The sequence below is a fragment of the Spermophilus citellus genome, assembly GCF_964194105.1.
Source record: "Spermophilus citellus genome assembly, chromosome: 4".
NCBI classification, from domain to species: Eukaryota; Metazoa; Chordata; class Mammalia; order Rodentia; family Sciuridae; genus Spermophilus; species Spermophilus citellus.
The window spans coordinates 35,026,945-35,049,105 of record NC_138185.1 but is presented as its reverse complement, the minus strand read 5'-3'; the positions used below and the strand labels follow the sequence as shown (position 1 = coordinate 35,049,105).

Here is a 22,161-nt window from a genome sequence, read left to right as displayed (position 1 = left end):
AAAATTTCCCAAACCAATTAATTAATATTATCAGCCACAACTGTTTACATGTAATTTGATTGTCCCAGGAGCCCAAAGAAAAGAGAAAGAAGGTTTAAAAACAAAATATGGAAAAAATAAACCCCAAACAGTGAGGGAGGTTGGGAAGTTGAAGTTGGAGGTGTTTATCAAATGACAAAGTTAGTTGGAAGTATCAGCAGTTCATATTAGAGGAAGAAGACAACAGACTCTCAGAAGGTTATGAAAGAAAACAGACCTGGGCATGATTAGATACAAGAGGCACTGAATATGAGGCTTTGTAATCTAGCCTCACTCAATGGGAAACAAAAATCATGTCCAACTAATATCAGTAATTCCAGTGGATTTTTTTTTAAGTGTAGTCTTTGGGACTCTGAGAGAAGGGTGTTGTTATCATCTTCATATTCTCAGGGCTTAGTTGTATTAGTTAGTTATTGCTGAATAACAAAAATCCTGCAACTCAGAGGTACAAATCAACATACTTCTATTATGTCATGATTTTATAGACTGGCTGAGTGGTTTCTAGTCTAGAAAAGAATTAGCTGGTCAGCTCTATGCTCATGCATCAGCTGACTGCTGGTAAGATGGATGCGATGACTCAACTCTCCACAGATCTCCTGTATCTGCCAGCAGGCCAGTCTTCACTTTTCTTATGGCTGTGGTAGAGATCCAAAGGGAAGAAACAAAAATGTGTCTCTGTGTCCAGTTTGCTGTTTTCCCATTGGCCAAAGTAAATTATATGGTCAAGTTCAGAGTCAGTGCAGCAAGGCGACATAAGAAATTTTGGAACAGGAAAGCACGAAAACATGGGACATTGGTATATCATCTATACTATGGGCATGATGTAATGCTACAGTTGCAGATAATTTTTTAAAACAGTGAATTGCCAGTCAAAAGCAAGTTGAAGTATAGAGGCCAATAGTGAACTCCTAATAAGTATTTAATGAATGACTAAATGAAGCAAATTCAATGCAGAAGACACGTCCAATATAGCCATTCATATACTACTAGTTAAGGTAGTAAAGAGCTCCAGCTTCCAGAGATAAATACGCTCTTAAGAACACCAGAACTTAATTAAAATACCAAGTTTTTTTTCTTAAGGAAAAGCAAAATATAAGTGTAAAAAGTTATGTGTGAATCTTGAGATCACTAAAACACATTGTTGAAAAGGGTTAACGGTGAGCATTCTGATATAGTATTTGGTATAATATTTCTTCATTCACATTATGTGATATCAAAGTTCAGATACGACTGATAGTCAAATTGTCTGCTTCCCCTTTTGTTTTTGGTATATTCTAATTCACTCAAAGCTTTGGGTCATAATGTAAATAATTATGTATCTAGTTTTAAATTTGCCTGCTTTGAAAGTTTTTTTTTCCAAATTTTTATCATGTTATGCCAGAGATTCAAAATCTTCCAGGATGAATCAAATCAGGGACTGTCCCTCACTCTGCATTTTCAAGAAAGTCACTTCCAGAGAGAAGAGTGGAAGAGCTTGTATCATTTATTGAGATAAGTGCCTATTTATTACTTTAATGTAAAAGCAATGATGGTATTTTAAACCATTTCCTTGCTCCCTCTTCTGATATGTTTTCATTATTCTAACCTATGGAGCAGAAAGCTTTACATGAAATATTATTAAAGAAGATGGTTCATAAATATTCATCCCAGAGGTATCATCTCAGCTTTATTATGACATTAAAGATGCAATTATTAAGCTGTGTGCTTGGGATTTTGTTAAACATCAAGCATCAAGGAAAGGTTGAAAAAAGTGTGGACCTACAAGAGACTACCAGAGTGATGAAGAATGAGGAGTTATTTAGTGTTTGAAATGAGACATCCCTAAGACATCCTAAAAACTGTGGGTGTTCCCTCTCTGTTGTTAAGGGTCACGCTTAATGTTGATGATTCTCAGCTGTTTGTGCCCAGTGGCCTTAGTGATAGTTTTAAAAGGATTTAAAAGGATAATAATGGAGTGAAGAAAAACTGTTTTCTTGGAATTGAGAAGACACATTACAAGAAGCTTATTTTAGACTTTCATTCAGGTTTTCCAAACTACTTCCTGCCTAAGAAGCCACACCATCACAAATTCTAAATTTTACCTCACAGAAAATAATTTAAGCAGTCCTTTGATGGTTACCAACTGGTTGTTCTTTGAAAAACAAATGGAAAAAGCCCGAAGAGAGAATTTATCTAGAATGCTGAAAAAAATCTCATACTCAAATACTATACTTTGAAAAGTCTAAATAGATGCATCATAGGTTATTTATAATAATAATATAATAATAGGTTATTACTTGCTTGGGAGAATAAGGGACATTTATGGCTTTGTGGAGGTGGCTTGCTTATTTGTTTATTATTTTCAGAGCTAGGGATAGAACCCAGGGCCTTGCACATGCTAGGCAAGTGCTCTAACCCCTGATCTATATGCCCTGCCCTGGAGGTTGCTTTTAAAGGATTGATAGAACATTATTATAGAATGTGGCTAGAAAAAATGTGTGCTATGTGTTTATGAACAGAGAATAAGATAAATTCAGATTAGCTTTGTGAATGGCAGGTTGGGGCTAGAAACTGAATACTGTTTTCAGTAATTCTAACATTATTCTTCAGGGAGTGGATAGGAATTCCATATTTACCATCAGAAAAGTAATAAGATTAGAGCTGTCATTTGGGGAGATTAATCTGTGTGTAGAAGGAATTTGAAGGAAAAATAAATTGAATAGGAAGCTTAAAATTCTAAATGTTAAGGAATGAGAAAAGTTGTAAGGGAGAAGAAAGGGAAGTTTCCAAGACAGGAAGGGTAGAATTCATAGAATTTACCAACAGATTGGGTATGGGAGCAAATGAGATGGAGCAGAACAAGAGTGCCCCAAGGTTTAGCACTGGCTATGGACTATTAAAATAATTGAGGAGGACAGATGGGGAGAGGATCTGTATTTTTTTCTATTAATTATGTACAATGTGCACATGGGCTGTTTATTTAACTCCTGACAATCTGGGAGGAAGAAACAAAGCTTAGAGAAGATGATCAAGGCTAATGTTATAGATTTAAAAATTATGTGCAGATACTATAAATGGATAGCTTGTTGGAAACAGCTAAGAGAAAATGTATAGAAAGATTTCTATCCATGATGAAAGATAGATTACCTTTTTGAATTGCTTTGTGGGAAGCTCATTGCTAAATCTCAAATCCAGTTGCAGAACTGTTCCTTAGTTTAAAGTCTTCTGGTAAAAAGACTCTGTTGTACATTTTCTTTAAAATTTTTTCCCTCTTAAAAGAAGAAGGGAAGAAAAAGGGAAATACTGGGGAACAATGTGGCAAAATTATATTATTATATTGTGTTTATGCAGGAATATGTATCGGTTCCTACCATTATGTACAATTATAAAGAAACAATAATAGATGGGAAAAAATAGTAGCCTCCTCCCCATAAAGTTAGGGGTTTGAAGTGGTTATATGTTTTTGAAATACTACATATTTCATAGATTCTCAGATGCAGATGTTTTATCATTTATGAAATGAAATGTCTTCAAATCATTGGTGTGTCAACAGTTTAAATGACAATATGTTTTCCTTGCAAAGGTATATAAAATAATGGCACATGTTATAATCAGTGGTGTCTTAGATATTATGAAGTATACTTCCTTCTGTGTTTCCCTAACTTGGCAAGCTGGCTTCTTTTCCATGAAGCTTTTTGTTCATTCAAAAGGAGAACAATCTACCTAGAGAAGATTGAGAAGGAGAGTAGAATACTGTATAGGCATTTCAATTAATAAGGAATGGACAGTTGAATTACCCCCTGTGCTGAAATGAAAATAGGGAGGAATTGGGACTCAAGTACCTTGGCTTCCAAATTGGAACAAAAGTCCTGGGTGTGGGAGAAGCAAGACAAAATATATTTCCAGAAAGCTTTGGGTCTAGTATAAGCAGACTCTCTTCTTGCTTCTCTGGGTAAATTTCTAGAAAGCTTTGATACTTCTGGATTTTAAAGTCAGCGTGGTATTGTAACAACATGGCAGTAGTAACTGACAAATGATCAAAGGAGGTGTCTTGATGGATAATGGATCTGATCTAGCAACTCTAGTTCCCCCACAGCCTAATAAGATCCAGGAGTTCTGCATTTCCAGAAGAATGCTAGAATAAATCGAGCCCTTAATGAGGACTCAGCTTAGAAAGAATCTTGATCTTTAACTGCTTTAAAAGGCCCATTTTACAGGGCTATATTTGAGGGCAACTAGGACTGGCCCAACAATGGGGAGACCAAATGCCCCTCCCAAATGCCAGGAGGACACTTGAGCTTCCCTTTATAGTCAGATGCCATATGACAAGAGTTAGACCTCTTAAATGTGGAGGAATATCTAAAAAGGAGATTTGACACAAAGCAATTAAACATATCCCTGAAATAAAGGGTTTTTTTTTCTTTTAAGATGAAAAGACTGTTTTACTTTAATTAGCAAGTTTTTTTTTTTTCACAATGAGTAAGAATGCAGGATTTGGGTGCCATATGAATTTATAATAGCAAGTAAACCACATCTTTTTATTATAGATTTGAGCTGTGTGTATTTTAATCCTACTACAATGAGTCCTTTGAAGGAGTAAGATGTCTCAAATAATGAGAGTAGTCTTAGATATTATGATACATAAATATATCACATTTATATAAGTATATTTTGTATATTATGGTAGATAAAAGAAAACTGGTTTAAGATATAACAGAAAAATAAAAATTTATGGTGGCACAGAATAGAAAAAAAAACAGAAGAAATTATTAAAACAGTGGGCAAACTAGCAGTACCTCTCAAAAGCTGAAACCATTTGGACATGGTGGGGCACACCTATAATCCCTGTGACTTGGGAGGCTGAGGCAAAAGGACTGCAAGTTTGAGCCAGCCTCATCAATTTAGTGAGGCCTTGTCTCAAAATTAAAAAAAAATAGAAAAGGGGTAGAGATACCTCTATGGTCAGGTACCCCTGGGTTCAATCTCCAGAACCTAAATAAATAGATTAATAAAATTAGAGACAAGAGGGGGGAGTGATGAATTTGATGCTGGGTTACAGAAGGATGAACTTGGTTGTGTTCTTGGAAGAGACCATTAGAATTAAAGAGAAGCCATGCAGAATCCTTGAAAACTGATAATCCAAGTGTGGTGACATTCTATTAACCACAACTTTTCATGGGATGTTAGTGCTGAAAGATATGTAATTTGAGTCCCTTGATTTACAGATAAGGAAACTAGAAACCAGAAAAATAGAAAATTTCTCATCTGTAAAAGAAGGCAGTTAAAATCATAAATATGAGAAAAAGAAAAAAAATAGTCCACTACATTTGGAAATCAAGTAGAATGTGTATTTGTAGAATTTTGTGTCATTTTGATTGCACGACCTGTTAGGAGCATGAACGAAGCCCCTTTTGAAAAAAAATGAAGTGATCATTTATGGAAGCCAAAAAGCTTACGAGCAAGCATCATGGGAGCAAATACTCTGACGAGCGTTAAATGTGTTTTCATTTTTTTATTAGAGAAGTTGGAAGTTGAATTTCAGTATTGATGATATCATCATTTTCTCTGGTTTGTTCAGAGGAACACACAGGATCAATCTGTACAAGCATATACAATTCCGTTGGTGTTTTGTGTCCTAAAATCATCAATCTCATAGGTCAAGGATGCCAGGTCTCCGTGCACCCTTCTGAGGCTTGGTGCCTTCGCAGGTTTCCCAGCCCTGTACTTCTTCATGCACTCTCTGCATTGCAACTACAGCAGGCTTGGACCATGCAAATTAACACTGTAGCAAATTGTTTGAATATTTAACAGACATAAAAAGGTATTTCCTGATATGAAATTCTGAAAATCTGCATAAATATTTTTGTGTAAAATTAAATTAGTTATGTTTTTTTTTTTTCAAACTAGAACTTGAAGTATCAAGAATGCCCACATAATTCATATACACATATATATAGACTTTTTCATTATGCTAAAAGTCTTGATAGTCAAATTATATTCTGTGCCATACATGTATTTAACCAGTATTTATTTGGCATTAGGTTAACTGTGTCTGAACAAGTTAGTCTTAACTGGTGCTTGTGTATCATGCAAAACGTATTCTAGTATTCCTGTACTAATCTTGTCATGTGGCAATACTTATATGATTTTGCTCTATAACAGTGTGAATTAAGGAGTATAAATACTTTATACATGATCACATTTACAAACGTTTGCCAATAACCACTTCACAATCTTTATGGTATAATAGTGAATTCTAATATCTGGAATCTGAAGAAGCAATTCCTATAAAGCAGGGTCAGATGTAAACTTTCTTAAATGATCCTAACAGAGTTTCCCTCTGAGCACTGATGAGTTTTGGCACAGGTCTACTCTTCGGTTATATTTCTCTATTGTTCTAATAACTTCCACAACTTTTACAGGAAATTAGCTTCTGACGGCATGGTAAAGACATGGCACTTACTGATGAGGTAACTTAGATATAGAAAAATTCTGCAAAATTATTTGTTTAGCAGACCACCACTTCTGCTCATGAATTTGTAGACAGAGTTTTTGCTTTTCTTATAGTGCATGCACTTGCTATGAAATTGCTAATGCACTGTTTTTTTTTTTAAATTGCAGCTCAAACATGTTCTAATGCATCACGAAGCAGAGTTGTTAACACCAAGCTCATTTACTTGTGATGATATTTTATAGCAAACATGTTTAAGTTGTTTTATCAATGGTTAAACTCTGCCTTACTGGAATAGATTTCTGTGGATTTGCAGCTACTTTTGGTTCGGCCAAGAAAATTCAATATTCAAACTGATAAATAGAAGTATGTGTCATTCCAAGTTTTTTTTTTTTTTGTGGTTTCAGGTAACATCTTGTCTATACATAAAGAAAATAGCTTTTGTCCATGGAGTTTGTGTTCTGAAGTTGGGTGCAATCTTCTGATGATTTGTGGTTTTGCTGCTTCAGTTTGCATTTTGGAGTTTCACACTACTGTTGCTGGTCTGCGGTCCATCTCGGCTTCCAATTTCACCATCTGCTGCATCTCCTTCGCCTATAACACCAGAAACATGGCCTTACAAGGTGAAATCCTCTCCCAAAGGCATTTTTAACAATTCTGGCTTCCCTTCTCCCCTAAATGTGATGCTGTTGCTATATCCTTGCTACTCAATGTGTGGTCTGTGGACCAGCAGCATCTATGTTCGTTCCCTGGGACCTTCTCAGAAATGCAGAATCTCAGAAGTGTTGGTAGATCAGAAGACCTACTGAATCCAAATCTGCATTTTAACAAGATCCCCGGGAAAACCACTTGAAAAGAAGTCTGAGTCAGTCACTTGATATCTAGACTATTTCACATCAAAATGTTCCCTTTAGTTTCTATAGTTTGACAAAGTCTTTTGACTATGTGTGGACCATTTTTAGAATGAGTGTTGTTTATGTGCAATTTATTCCCCAAATAGCCTAAAATTTTATTAAAAAATATTCCCTGAGAATCTGATTGATGGTGAAAGTCAGAGAAGAGCATATTTTATTGGTTTGGCTAGAGTGTCATGTAAATAGAACATTATAGGAGTATGTAGGGGTCCAGGAGTCTTATTGTCCATACTGTATCCCTGGGAGCTCTTACTTCTCTGGGGTAATTCATTCTTTATGGATGGCCAGGAAGTAAGTGAACAGTGATGAATTCAATCTCATGAATTAAGACTGTCAGTAAGACAATCAGCTGATTTGAGAGGTGAAAAGGGATCTGATGGAGGAAGGATCTGGTGACAAATCATTGTTGGGCAACATAGGGAAAATCAAAAAGTTCATTTCAACTTTTACTTTCCAACTGATGGTCTCCATGCTTTTTGGAGGGATGAGAAAGCATCCCTTTCTTTGTCAGTGACACTTTGAAATAAAGGGCATGTAAGAATGGAAACATGGAAATATAAAGGTATAAATCAGAGGAAGATTCTGAATGCTCTGGTGCTACTATTCGTGTCTGTTGGGTATTTCCAACTAAATTGAAAAATCACAGGGCAGGTTCAGTCAACTCTAGATCATACTAGAACTCCCATAATCTCTCAAATAAAATTCTGTGAAAAAATTAGTTCAACCCACAGACAACATAGTGATTTTCTTATTATTTCTTTCATGTTACAGATTTCAATTTCATTTTGTTGAGAATGAATATAATAACACCAAAGAATTACATTTATCTGTTTACATTTGGGATGAATGATTCTCTCCACCCAGATGTTTTTTTTTTTATCACTGATAATAGTAATACTCTAATAGAAAAATGAAGAAATGGAGAAAAATATACAAACATGAAACCATGACACAAACAGTATTCATAAGAGATGACAGTGAAACATTATCAGCACTGGAAATTAAATAATTTGATGTTTGGTTAATAGTAGTAAAAAGATTCCCTATGCTTCTCCCCCTTTAGCATTTAAAGGCAATATTGAACATAGCTTAGAAAGAAGAAATGTATGAAATTAAAAGATAATTTTGAAAGCTACATTCTTGTATGAGCAGGGTGACCATTCATTTCCATTTGCCTGGGACAATTCTAGCACATGCCTGGCTATTATGAACAGCTCTCCCTTTCTTGAACATGTCTTATTTTTGGCTCAAACAATAAGTGATATGGTCACTTTACCAGGGGTGACTAGGGTCCTTGGCAGACTGGACTTAGCAGAGTATAACAAAATATATTATGGAACTTTTCTGCACATAGACCATAACTTTCTGTCATTAAAAACAACAGCCAGTTTTCAGTGGGGCACATTAAATATTAATTGTAGTCACATTAACAATGGTAATCAATATGACTCTGTGACCCAGTCTTAGCCATGGTGGGTCCATATAACAAGTGTAAATATATATATATATATATATATATATATATATATATATATATATAAAATTGTTCTTAATATCTGGGTTGTCTTTATTATCATGACCTGTTTCCCAGATCTGCAATTGGAAATGCTGGCTAAAATGCCATCAGAAATAATTCTCTAAAGATTTTTTTAGTATTTCAGATGAAATATTATATCAGAAATCCAAGCATGAAATAGTCAAGTGCTTTAAGTCCAAACCCTTATAATATTAGTTATGACCAGATATGAATCATAAATGGAGGTTGCATCAAGAATACTGTAATTGAGAAGGAAAGCAATGGTTTGCTCATCAGAGTTTCAGTCCTACCTTGCATTTGGGACACTGCATGACAGGATTTCAAAAGCTGTTTGTACAAAAATAGTAATGTCAAAATTGAGTCATACATACAAAACAAAGAAAATAAATGAATATTGAAGTGAATTTGAGAAATGAAAGCAAAAACCATATACAGAAAAGGAAAAACCTAAGAATAAAACATGTATACACCCATCAGTGACAAACTTGCCCCAAGTTGATCTCAACAGAAAAGAAAAAAAAAAAAAAAAGAACAAATCAAAATCAAACATCCAATGCCTATTTGCCCAGACTGCATGTCTCTTCTGTGGCAGTGAACACAGAACCCAATCTTAAGCCAAACCCTTTATCTTGCTTTATTAAACAATAGGATTGATGACAAAAATCAATTTTTAAGACTCAACTGTGACAATAATGGAGTCGTTAATGTTCAAAATGGCACATGTCAAGACAGATGAGATATATCCTGTAGCTAGGAGGTCTATGGGAAAACCTGAGCAGGAAAAACCTTCCTGGCCTGTGGAGTTTTAAGTGAACAACTGGCTGATGAATCAGGCAAAACCATATAGAGGCTTACAATGAACATATGAAAGTAGGATCCCAAATCAGAACCTAAACACAGGACTGATTGTATTGCTTCTCCCAATGCCCTCGACATGGGTCTTAATTGTCAAGTTGCTTTATTGTGAGATTGGTCTGGGGGATGGCTGGGAGGATGTTTTGGAACCAGGTCACTGAAAAGCAGTAAGTAACCACAAGAGGGAAATATTTAAATGTTTAAATTAATTTCTTTGGTCTAGAAACAAAATTGGTTATAAACAAGTTTTACTATATGGTTGCAGAACCTGGACTTTTATGAGGGAAGAAAGGGACTCATGGCCTCTTTCCCACATATGGCTATGGGTTATGACAGTGTAGAGCCATGAAAGATAACTGTGAACTGACAGCTTAGTGGACCCCTAAATTAAATAAATAAAAAAAGTGCTAGAAAGATCTGGGATTCGACTAGTTATAGGACAGTCCATATTTGTAAAGCAAAACAGCAAAGAAATCCAAGTTCAAATTCTATATTTGCCAGAAGGATCATTATGGTATCTTGAATTTTTTTCCCCCTTAAATCTCATGAAATCTTCATCAGGTCTCAAGGTTTTTTATGTTCTGTGCTTTCCTAAGCTTTTGTGACTCAAAGTGTCCATTGTGGGTGGTAGACATAATTTATGACACACTGAAAGGCATTTTATGAATTTTAGGAACAAAAAGCCAGCATCCTCTTAACATGCAACAATTACTAATTCAGTATTTTAATGCAAGAACTCTAATGTGATTTGAATCAATCATGTATCAGTATAGACGTTCAAAGTGATTTTTTAAAAGTTATTTACTCTGACTCTGAAACTAACATTAGAAAACTGTATATTCTAGCTCTGAGCTACACCACTATTGTAGTGATGAACAATTTTTAGCACATTTACATTCTTTAGTCAAATACGTTGCTAAGCAACACAATAATTTCTAAGTAGTTTCTTAATTTAGATAGTTAAAGCATAACTATGCCTTACCTTTCATTGTGCCCTTGTCCTAAGAAGGATTTTTTTTTTTTAACTTTCTCTGGGACATCCTATCCCCACCTACTCCTGAATTACTCAAGAGGGTTCTAAAGCTTTAGAGATAATGATTTTCCCTTATTCACATTTCCACTTCCCCAGATACACTTTCTGGGAAAAATTTAAGAGCAAAAACACAGGTTACCTAAATCATACCAGAATGTGACATAGCCATAGTCAACTGAATTGAACTTATGGGACAATAAACATTGATGGTCTCCTTTGGGGATTGGTGAACTATTCATGAATAGAAGCATTTAGCAGAAAGGGAAATGTGAAACAATTCAGAACTATGTAGATGAATAAAACTTTTGTCAACCAAAAAATAGAGTCTGAAACCAGAAATCAGATTGGTTGCCCAGATGCAATTAAAAAAAAAAAAAAAAGATTTCATGGGTTTTACTTTCTTAAAGGTACTTTGTAATCTAATTCCTACTTAAGTGTTTTTCAATGGAAGCCATTTACTTTGAGAATGTGAAAATATATATATATATATATATATATATATATATATAATTTATATATATTTAATTATGCTTCATAGATAAGACGAAATAGAGAAGGACAATGTGCTTCAAGTACATATTTCATTGAAACTTCTGTACATGTAGTTTCTAAATGGGAGTAAATTTCTACAAAGAATAACTTCCAAGCCAACTTCACCTAAAGAGTGAAATTTGAACTCAGAGTCTGAAATTTAAACCCTTCCTGAGGATCATTTTGCCTTTTAAGCTAGAGGAATTTCCATCAAGTTGAAATGGTGCTGTAGAAGGCTGATGGACTACGGACCATTTGGGATGAATCCCACCTGTACTTTGGAATGTAAAAATACATCTATCCTCATCCTGTTAACTAAATGGATGGAGTTTGGATAACTCTTTATTTATTTGATATTTAGTGTTTTGCTTTGCTGGGAAGAAGCACCAAGAGTATGGTGTCCACTCACAATGGGTGATTTGTAGATTTGTTGGAGGCATGAATTTAGATCCTAGGAAGGATTCATAACTTCACTTTTGGACTGACATTGAAAATAGAAAAAATTTTAAATTGGCTTTTAAATATAATTTCACTTGTCTGGAGGCTGCAAATTATAAATCTCTAAATGAAATCTGAGAAGTAATTTTTGTCCTGCTTTCTCATTCACACACTTTTAGTAATGTCATTCTCAGAATCCCCATAACATGTGCAAATTATGATTTTTCATTCTTCTTTTTCCCACAGATACTCCAAAAAAGGTACTTTCTGTATTTTTTGGATGAAACTGATAAAATAGGTTAAAATAACCAGCAGATTCCTCTAGGCACCTTCCCATTACCCTCTGCAGGCCAGTGGCTTTAGCAGAAGGGTCCCTGTGGGCCATGACATTTGCATACTGAAATTGGTTGACTGCCAACATGGTTTTATGTATTTTAGGTAAAATACCTGCTCATTCTGCTTCTCTAGAAATTCTAGGTGTTCAAGTTGGACTTTTTTCAATTGATCCATTTCTTTGGATTGCTTCATTGCAAGCTGCAAAAGAAAAGAAAAATTTTGATAAACTTTGGGTCACAATCTTTAAACTTATGGATGAGGGATGATTTTTAAGTTCATAATTTAAGTGAGGAAAATCATAATTCAAAAAAAGAAAGAAACAGTCTGAATACTGTGAGAGTTTAAGCCCACAACTCTTACTGATAAGATCTTTCCTGCTAGAACTTTAAAAAATAATAGAGTACTTATATATGACTGAAACTTGCCTTCTTAATCTATATAAAATGCTGTCAAATAATTACCCTAAAGATTTTAGAAAGAGATTAGCTTTCATGGAACAGAGAAGCTGTAATGTTTAATGTATGGAAAAAGTCAAATTAAGCACATTAGAAGTTAGAAGGCTGATATCTAAGCACAAGTTATTGTCCACAGTTTTTATTCAAGGAAAAGTGCCAAGAAAATTATAAAGTACTTACTCTCTTTCTTTCTTCTAGAAATTTTTTAGTGTTGCTGCTGTTTAGTTCTCTGACTCGCCTAAAAATAATAGATATAAATAACAGTTGGCATGACTATTGGGAACAAAGCTTATACAAGTAAGATACTTACAACTCTATTTAATTATCTGAACAGAATTGCTGCTTTTTCCTAATTTTTATTGCAGCATTTTCAAACATACAACATACAGAGGAAAACATAAAAACTACTTGTGTACCTACCTCTCAGGTTAACCAATATTAGTGTTCTTCCATGATCTCATATTTTAAAGGAAGTATTACAGATTTAATAAAAGCTTATTTTGTACTCGTCCTGATTTTATTTCCCTCCTTCCTCTCTTCCCAGAGGTGTGAATCACTGTTCTGAATTTGGTGAGGGACTTTGTATATTTTAATATTTTTAACTAAAAATGGATGTGTCTATATGCAAAATATATTAGTCCTTCTCAAAGTTTCCCATGCATACAGCTTACCTGGAGGTAGATCAAAAACATTTTTCTGAGACTGCCCCCAAAAAAGTCTGATTCAGTGGATTTCAGGTGAGCTTCCAATTCCACATTTCTAGCCATCTCCCAGGTATGATATTGCTATTGATATTACTTTGTATGTTTTCAAAATTTACCCAAACAGTTTCTTTCCATAATTTATCACTTAGTCTCAAATTTTGGAGATAACATCTGTTTCAAACTACTCCATTGTTTCATCTACTGTATGGATTTTTCCATTAATGAACAGACTACAATATTTCCATTTTCCATTTTTGTTTATTAACAAAAATAAGTTATTTTCAGACAATGCCACAATGACCTGATACATAGGGCCCTGCAATACTTGGCACAAGAAATGTTAGTTGAATAAATAAATAAAGTTAGCCGTTTCACTCATATATATATGTGTGTGTGTGTGTATACACACACACACACACACACACACACACACACACACACCCCTAGACTTGCCAGGTGATAGGATATGGTCTTCTGAAATGAGCAAATCTATTGTTTTCTTTTTTTTGGGGGGGTGGGTACCAGGGATTGAACTCAGGGACACTCTACCACCCCCAGCCTTATTTTGTGTTTTACTTAGAGACAGGTTCTGACTGAGTTGCTTAGTGCCTCACTGTTGCTGAGGCTGGCTTTGAATTCCAGATCCTCCTGCTTTAGCCTCTGGAGCCACTGGAATTACAGGTGTGCGTCACTGCGCCTGGCTATGCTATTGTTTTAATTGTCATCTCCCTGATTACTACTGGTGAGGTGGAGTGTTTTTTATGACAAAATTGACCTACAACTTGTGGAACTTTGGTAACAGTTATAAGTCTGTTCAAGTTTTCCCCATTTTCAGTCAGTTGTGAATATTTGCATTTTTTCTAGGTTCTTCTCCACTCCACCTATAGTATAGTAGCCTTGATTTTTAAAAATATTTATTGTCTCTGCAGTTATTTTCTCCTTTCCTTCCCAGTATCACCAAATTGTGTTTTCTCTTTTTCATCTTGATTTGTCTTGCTGAAAATTTACGCAAGCTTTTGTTTTCGTGGATGCTCTCCATTGCTTTTTGTTCTATTTCAGTACTTTCTGCTTTTTTGTTATTTTGTCCCATTTGAGATATTTGGATTTACTCTGTTTCTTGACCTTTACACCTTCTTCAACAGTTTAGCTCATTGATTTTCACACCTTTAAAAATACATGCATCCAGCTCTACTTTTTACCTAAACATCACCTTAGCCACCTTAAACCTATCAATACATAGTGCTTGCTTTACCAATTCAGTTATAAATGCTGTGCAATTTCTGTCGAAATGTTTTTGAATCAGGAATAGAATAGTTTTTCTGTCCCTATGTCTTTCTTAGTGCTATGATAAAGTTTTAATTTTATTTCTCAGTAGCATGGTAAAATGGAAACATACTCAAACAAACATATGGTATGTGTGTTTGGAAGGTAATTAACTATATGTCATACAGAAATTATTATTATTTTTTAAATCTAGCAATTTTTTGATTTGGGGAACCAATTATCACTGCATACAAAATTATAAGAATAAATATAAGTCAAAATACAGGAAAAATTTTTTAAAACTTGCTCATTAAGTTAGCTATGACTTATAATTGAAGATAATTTGACCTGTTGAACTAATATCCACTTTAGAACATATTTGAAAAAAGTAAAAGATAAAGAACTATATAGCAATTAGTAAATTTTATCATGTTGGACTTTCTATTTCACTTTGGACAGTCTAAAACAATTCGAATTTATAATTTGTTTTTAAATCATGGCTAAGATAGTTTATGTTTTTGAGCTGAAGAAGATCGTGCCATTTTCATTCATCTAAGATACTTACAACAGGTTACTTATTTGAGAATAACATCCAGAGACTGGCACTTTTAATAATCAAGAACCAGAAAGATACCATGACATCATGCTGCATATAAGCAGTGGTACAAATGATTGATAACCTCCCGAGAGCCTTCTTATTTACTACTCCACATCGACAGAGAAGTGTGGGAAAGGAAATTCATTTTCAGGTCAAAATTGCTATGGAATTTCCTATCACATTTTGGGTGCATTATTTCTTTCTTTCTTTTTTTTAATACTTATTTTTTTAGTTGTAGTTGTACATAATACCTTTACTTTATTTATTTATTTTTATGTGGTGCTGAGGATCTAACCCAGGGCCTCGCACATGCTAGGCAAGCACTCTACCACTGAGCCACAACCCCAGCCCCTGCGTCCATTATTTCTAATTAGTATTTATTGTAACAAAATTTCAGCACAAGAAATGTGCTAGATGGCACTAAGCTTTATATTTTATCATAGTTTGATAATTGAATGATTTAGCATCATTCAATAATTGAAATGTGTTTTAAAAATCAGTGGCACCTAGTAGTTGGATAGCAGTCCTGATGTGTTCAAAACAAGAAGGAAACATCAAGTGTCCAGTGAGCATCCACAGAAGGCCAGGCAGCAGGGGAGGGACATGAGGAGGTTCTACTTTGTAGTTTCCAATCCTCTAACTGCTCAGCCTATGGCTCACAGGGTGTTGAATGACCTGAAATCCTCGCTCATGTTTCTGTTTTATCCCCAAGAGCAAATCGTCACTGTGTTCTGTACTTTGCAGGGCATAAAATAATCTTTTGATGGGACATGGACTACTGCCAGAAGATCACCTCTGGTTATGTATCATTCCTCTAGGACAAGGAACCCTGCTGTCCCTAAGCACTAAGCCAGCCTCTTGATTAGCATACTCAGAGGTGGGTGGTGAAGGTGTTATCTGTGATCACTGCTTACCAGGTGCTGTTAACTCCCTCTCTTGGGTAACATGATGATTGATGCCCCTCAGATGCCCCTTTACCAGCTGCAGTTAAAGGGCTTCCACCTGGCACCTTCATTAAAAGACACACAGCCTGGCCCAGGCAGCCTGTGACTGATCAATATGGAATATGAAAACCATATAGCCTTTCCTCAAAGGGAGACACATCTGGGTGCAAGGTATAATATGGAGCTTTGGGTCAGGCTACCAGGGGACTCTGGCTGGGACCACAGCCTTACTGAGGCCTGCCCTGGCTCCATAGTGCTTTCCCAATATCCCATTGATGAAGACCCCTGGATTCCTGTCTTTATCTCTCTTTCTAGAAAACCCACCTAACATAAGGGCAAACCAGAAAACTGGATGTGAGCTTTTAAGATAATCCCTGGAAAAAGCAAAAAAAAAAAAAAAAAAATGTGATCCATGGTATCAAGAACATCTCAAATCAAGGGAAGAAGGCTGCCCTCCTGCTATCAGAACAGTCACATCCAGAGTGTACTTACACCCAAGCAGGTGAGATCCTTGCAAGCTGACCCAATGAAACACGAGAAGGATGTTTTGGAGTTATATTATCATATCAAATTTTATAAAATTTTGTGTGTAAATAAACACACATATTTTGAAAGTACACTTATTTTACTGGTTGTAGTAAACATTCAGAAACTTTGCCAAATACTGTTCTACAGCAATAATAATAAATCTCAATAGTAGCTATAATAGTTGAACTCCTAGCCAGAACACACTAGAATTTTCTATTTCAGATGAGTATGTGTGTCCACACACACAAACGTTGCCACGACTGTGTCTTCAAGTCAGGATCTATTTCTCCAGTGAGTGTGCTCAGACTTACCTTTCCCGTTCTGCTTTATTCTTGATAGATTTGTCTTGGCTGATGGCTTTGCTGTTTTCCATAGAGATCTTGGCCTGGTGGGCTCTCATTTCCTTGCTTTCCCTGTTGTATGAAAAACAGAGGGGGAAGGGATGGAGAGTTCGTGTTCAATGTGTACAGTTTCATTTGAAGAAGATGAAAAAGTTCTGGAAATGGGTGGCCATGACAGGTACACAACAATGTCAATGTACTTGATGCCACCTGCTTAAAAATGGTTACAATGTTACATTTTATGTTATATATGTTTAACCATAATTTAAAAAATATAAAAGTTAACAAAGAACAAATTGTATATGTGATAACAGAACAAGGCCCACTTATTCTTCTCATTGTTGATCTTATCAAGTCGTTTTTGTATTTTGGAAAAAGAGGGAAGAAATCCCAACTCTTATGGATCCTTGAGGGGCAGTGGGCCACCTAGTGGTGAAGTGACAGTGGTGGCCTGTAAAGATGAGACATCTTTGTCTATAAACACAAGCATTTGTAGCTTAGCTCAACATTATTTGAGACCAGATGGGCTGGAAGAGAGAAAGAGTGCTCTAACCCTCACAAAGATGTGCCTTTGCTGACAGTCTGTGGGAATGAAGTGGAATAAACGGTTTTACGTTGGCACAGAAAAGCACTTTTTTTACAGTGACTGATCACTGGGTGCATGAGTGTGTGCAGGTGGGCCTAATGAGCATTCCTGTATTTAGGTTATCTGTATGTACAATAAGGATATAGAATTTAGAATAAGAAAATGAATTTGAGTACACAGACTTTTTTTCTGGAATCTATGAAAAATTTAAAATCATGCTTGGCATCGGACATCTGCTAACCTAAGTACAGTGATTTGCTCCACATCAGAAACGATGGACAACTCTGAGAGTTCTTCAGTCAGCTACCTTAGAGCCACAGCAGCAAGAATAAGCAGAGAGACTCTGGGTCCAAGGAAAATGCTCTCAAAGTTTTCCATAACTTGTTAGTAAATTGACCATTTCTTTATTTCTTTAGTCATTCATTCATTTAACAAAAACTCATTGATGACCAAATGTTGCTGACAAGTGTTTATGTAAACAAGAACAACAATGTTAACAGTAAAAATGAAACTCGACCACCAGGCACTTTAGAAAAAAACGTAAACACTGCTCTTGCTTTGAAGATGTTGTGGATTTATTTTTTAAGGAAAATTAGTACCTTGTTCGTGGTTTCAAATGACTTCCTAAGTAATACAAGAACCAATTTACTTACTATTTTTTTTCAGATGATGCCTACAGTTTGGAGCATTTTTTTTTTTTTTTTGGTACTGGAGATTGAACCTAGGGGTGCTCAGTCACTGAGCCATATCCCCAGCCCTTTTTACTTTTTATTTTGAGACAGGGTCTGTTAAGTTTCTGAGGTTGGCTTTGAAATCATGATTCTCCTGTGTCAGCCTCCTGAGCCACTAGAATTATAGGAGTGCACCACCACCGTATCCAGCCTTTTTTTTTTTTTTTTTACAATTCAAGTACAAAATGATTAGAAAAATGTCTTATGGCCACCAGGCATGGTGGTATAATATCAGCTACTTAGGAGACAGAGGCATGAGGATCACAGTTCTAAAACAGCCTTGGAAACTTAGTGAGACATTATCTCAAAACAAACAAAACAATACAACAACAACAAAATTAAATGAAGAAATCATTTCAAAAAAGAAAAAGAAACAAGAAAGGTGATTTATTCTGTGCAGTATCTTTAAATAAAGGTAAACGTCTAAAATCTGGCATTGTAGCAACAGTCAGTGGCAGAATGAGAAACAGATATTTTTTTTGCATATTGAATCAAGAACATTATTACTAAGGAAAAGAGAAAGATGACTTCTAATCCTGTGCAACCAAATAGAATACTTTCAACTGCAAGAGGTATATGACATTATCTCAGAGGAGATACAGCATGTTGTACTTTACCTAGTTGTTTCAAATGAGAATCAGAAACTATGGCAAAAAGACTTTATATTCTATGGAAGTTTCTGGGGCTGGGGATATATAGCTCAGCTGGTAGAGGGCTTGCCTAGCATGCACAAGGCCCTGGGTTCAAACCCCTGCACTACCACTGGGAAGGAAAAAAAAAGAGAGAGAGAGAGAATTCTCTGTGGAAGTTTTTATCATTGTAAAATAGGCCTAGGAACTTGGGCATGAAACTCAAGAATTTATGCAGTTGACATTTTTAAAAGCATGTTGTTTATTTGTATAATGTTTGTATTTTTTATTCTTTGTGGACATCAACATGTCCCAACTGTGGCACACAGCAGGCTCCGAGAAGGAAGCGAGCGAGCTCTAGGCAACCTGGGGTGAACAAATGTGATTGACACAAACACTTCTTTCCAGGGGAAAGTCCAGCTCAACCTGGGCGATAGTTCAAATACCATATTTACTTTGTTGAAGTAGGGAGAGGCAAAGGAAGCTATATATATATTTTGCTGTGTTTTGACTAGGCCTGTCTTCCTAACATTCACAGAAGTCCTAATAATGTGAGGAAGAGGAGAGGAGGTTCACTCCCAAGTTAGTAACCGAGTGATGAGAATAACTCGGGGAGCTCCACTGGTTGGTCTTTTCTCCCTCAGTGTTTTTTCTTCTTCTGGATCATTTTTCAAAGGCCAATTCCAGCCCTACATCTATACAGCCTTCGGGATCACTCAGAGCACGTAAAGCACCTTTGGGCTGGATGCCCTTAGAGTCTGTGACATTTTGTAGTATGTATCATATACTACTTGCAATTCCATTTAACTTTTCATGTGAATGTAACATCTTGACAATAATTGTACGCTCTCTGATGGCAGAAGCCATTTCTTATAGTTCACCTTCTTCACACCAACTGTATGATAAGAATGTACATAAAAGCTTAACATTGTATGTCAAGTGTGCATGTGCACGCACATGTGCACACACACGAGAACCTACAACCAACCAACCTCTTTTAAAAACTAGCAGTTTACTCTGGAAATGGCTGACTCTCCTACCTGTCATGGGACAGTTTCAGCTGCTGGGTTTGCTGCTCATGAGCATTGATTAGTAGCTTTCTCAGTAGTTCACACTGCTGGTTAAGGTGCAGGTCTCGTATTTCTTGCTCCTCAGCACTGTGGGTGTTGATCATTTCTGACCACTCCTTTGTGTGCTGTGCTACAATCTCTTTGACCTATTTGGTGGAAAGGAGAATCTAGAATCTCATAGATCAGGTACAAACTGAAAGCAAAATATTATTCATGCACGGCAGATCCCTCTCACCTCTATAACTACAAAAGAATAAGTAAACAAATAAATAAAAATAAAAGTACTAATCAAGGGGAATTAGGAAGTCATTGCCTATTAACATAAATCAAGCACTTTGGTTGTAAGTATTTAACTGGGACCTATTATTTCACTGCTTAACTTGCCCATGCTCTGGTGTGTCTGGTCCTGGGGCTCCTTTATCAATTTCACCAGCATTCTCTCCATGACTTCATGCTTTACCTGCTTCGTTTTCATCATGTAACAGGTCTGAACAGAGAGCTGTGGCATAATTATTTCTGGATCATGACTTACTGCATCATCCCTAATACATGTGTGGGTAGATGTCCTCCCCTCTTTGCAACGTGGTACTAATGTTCCTCTTGTCAACAGCTAGAATTTATTCCTCCACATGCTTGAATTTGGCTGACTTTCTGACTTCCTCCAGCCAATGAGATAAGAGCCAACATGATGCAAGCAGAGGCTTGGGCAGTGCTTATACTTCTGTTATGCTTGGCACCCTGTGGCAACCTGTGCTAGCCTGAAGGAGGCTGAGAGGTCAAGAAGAAAAAGACAGCCTGCAGCCAGCCAATCCCCAGAGGTGAGGCCTGCACATGAGTACTATCAGACTCACAGATTTTTTTTTTTTTGTAAACTTAATATTGCTGGAAGAACTGTTTCTGCTCTTCACTGAGTCTTAGCATTTAGGTCTCCAAATACCCATAACCTTAAGTAAGGTCTTTCAATTTATTTTTTCCTGTCTTGGGTGAAATATAAGGAATTATGTTCATCTCTTAGTACACTGACTCTTGGTTTTTCTCACTCCAAATTTCTACAGCAGGATGGAATAAGTATCGAACAGGTACTCAACATCCAATTTGAATGGTTTTCTTTCATACATTTTCTGTTACTTCTACCTTCTGTATTTTATAGAGTATTTCCTTCTGGTCTCTCTATGTATGATTTCACGTGAGGACTAAGAATGAGGGAAAATAAATGTTGTTAGCATATTTCCATAGATAAGACAAAAACATGTTCCATGAAGTGGTTCTTCTCAAAACCAATAAATCTGCAGCAAACGCTATCTCTGGATCCCATTTCTTCCCAGACCAGAGCCAGGCTACTATTATTTCTGATTGGTATCAGGTATCCTACTTAAAAAACTACCAAGTATCTTCTGTATAAAAATGGGCATTTCCTTACCTTTGATTTGTGATCTGATGTCAGGGTCTGAATTTTAATTTCTGTTTCTTTTTTCATTTCAAGACAATTACTTCCCCTGAAAATGGAAAATTGCAAATGCATGCCATAAATTAGATCTCTCCCAATTCCCTTGGGCCTTTGGAACAAAGCTTTCTGATGAAGACAATATATTCATCAAAACTGGAATGCTATGGCTCATTGGGCGGCATCAGTTTTTCTAGTAATAGATTCACACCTTACAAAATATTATTTGTATCATGATTACTCAATTCTACTGCTACACAAAGAGATGCTCCAGACCTAGCAATTATTTCATTGTTAAGGGTCTGTTGTCAGAGTTTCCATTTTGGTTCCTATTTTTCTTCAAGCTCTTTTTCATTTGTTCAAGAAAATATTATTTGGGATGAAAACTGGAAAATAGGTCTTTATCCTGGAAGTGAATTTTTAATTCTTATATTTTGGTTATAAAGCCAGATTTTTGTCTTTTATGTATGCCAATGAGGAAGAAAATAGCCTTTCTTGGCATCACAGGGTAATTTCTACTTCTTATTCAATTGTAAGAAATAGATTCTAGGCAATTGCCCAGCAACCATTACTGCATATTTCAATGATGATGTTTTCCTTTCCATATTGATGCTAAAACAAGAACAAGTCCTGAGCTTCTGTTTTCAGCAATTATGTTCTCGTTTATTACAACCCAAGTCAGAATGTTTCATTATATTATTAATTGAGCATTCCTCTGAAAGATGCATTACTCTAAAAATGCAACATCTTTCATC

General features: G+C 35.8%; 1 protein-coding gene across 15 annotated transcripts in view; it reads right to left on the bottom strand.

Moving 5' to 3' along the window:
- Nucleotides 1-5,492: 5,492 nt before the first annotated feature.
- The window catches only part of PLCB4 (phospholipase C beta 4), a 388,840-nt gene continuing 372,171 nt past the window's right edge, over nt 5,493-22,161 (bottom strand). For all 15 annotated transcript variants that reach the window (XM_081291654.1, XM_081291650.1, XM_081291653.1 and 12 more), the window contains 7 exons: nt 21,383-21,458; nt 19,933-20,108; nt 16,917-17,018; nt 12,749-12,806; nt 12,225-12,311; nt 9,211-9,247; nt 5,493-7,063 (listed from right to left, as the gene is read on the bottom strand). In XM_081291654.1, coding sequence (XP_081147780.1) covers nt 6,975-7,063; nt 9,211-9,247; nt 12,225-12,311; nt 12,749-12,806; nt 16,917-17,018; nt 19,933-20,108; nt 21,383-21,458 — 625 coding nt within the window. In that variant the 3' untranslated portion in view covers nt 5,493-6,974. The remainder of the gene's footprint in view (nt 7,064-9,210; nt 9,248-12,224; nt 12,312-12,748; nt 12,807-16,916; nt 17,019-19,932; nt 20,109-21,382; nt 21,459-22,161) is intronic.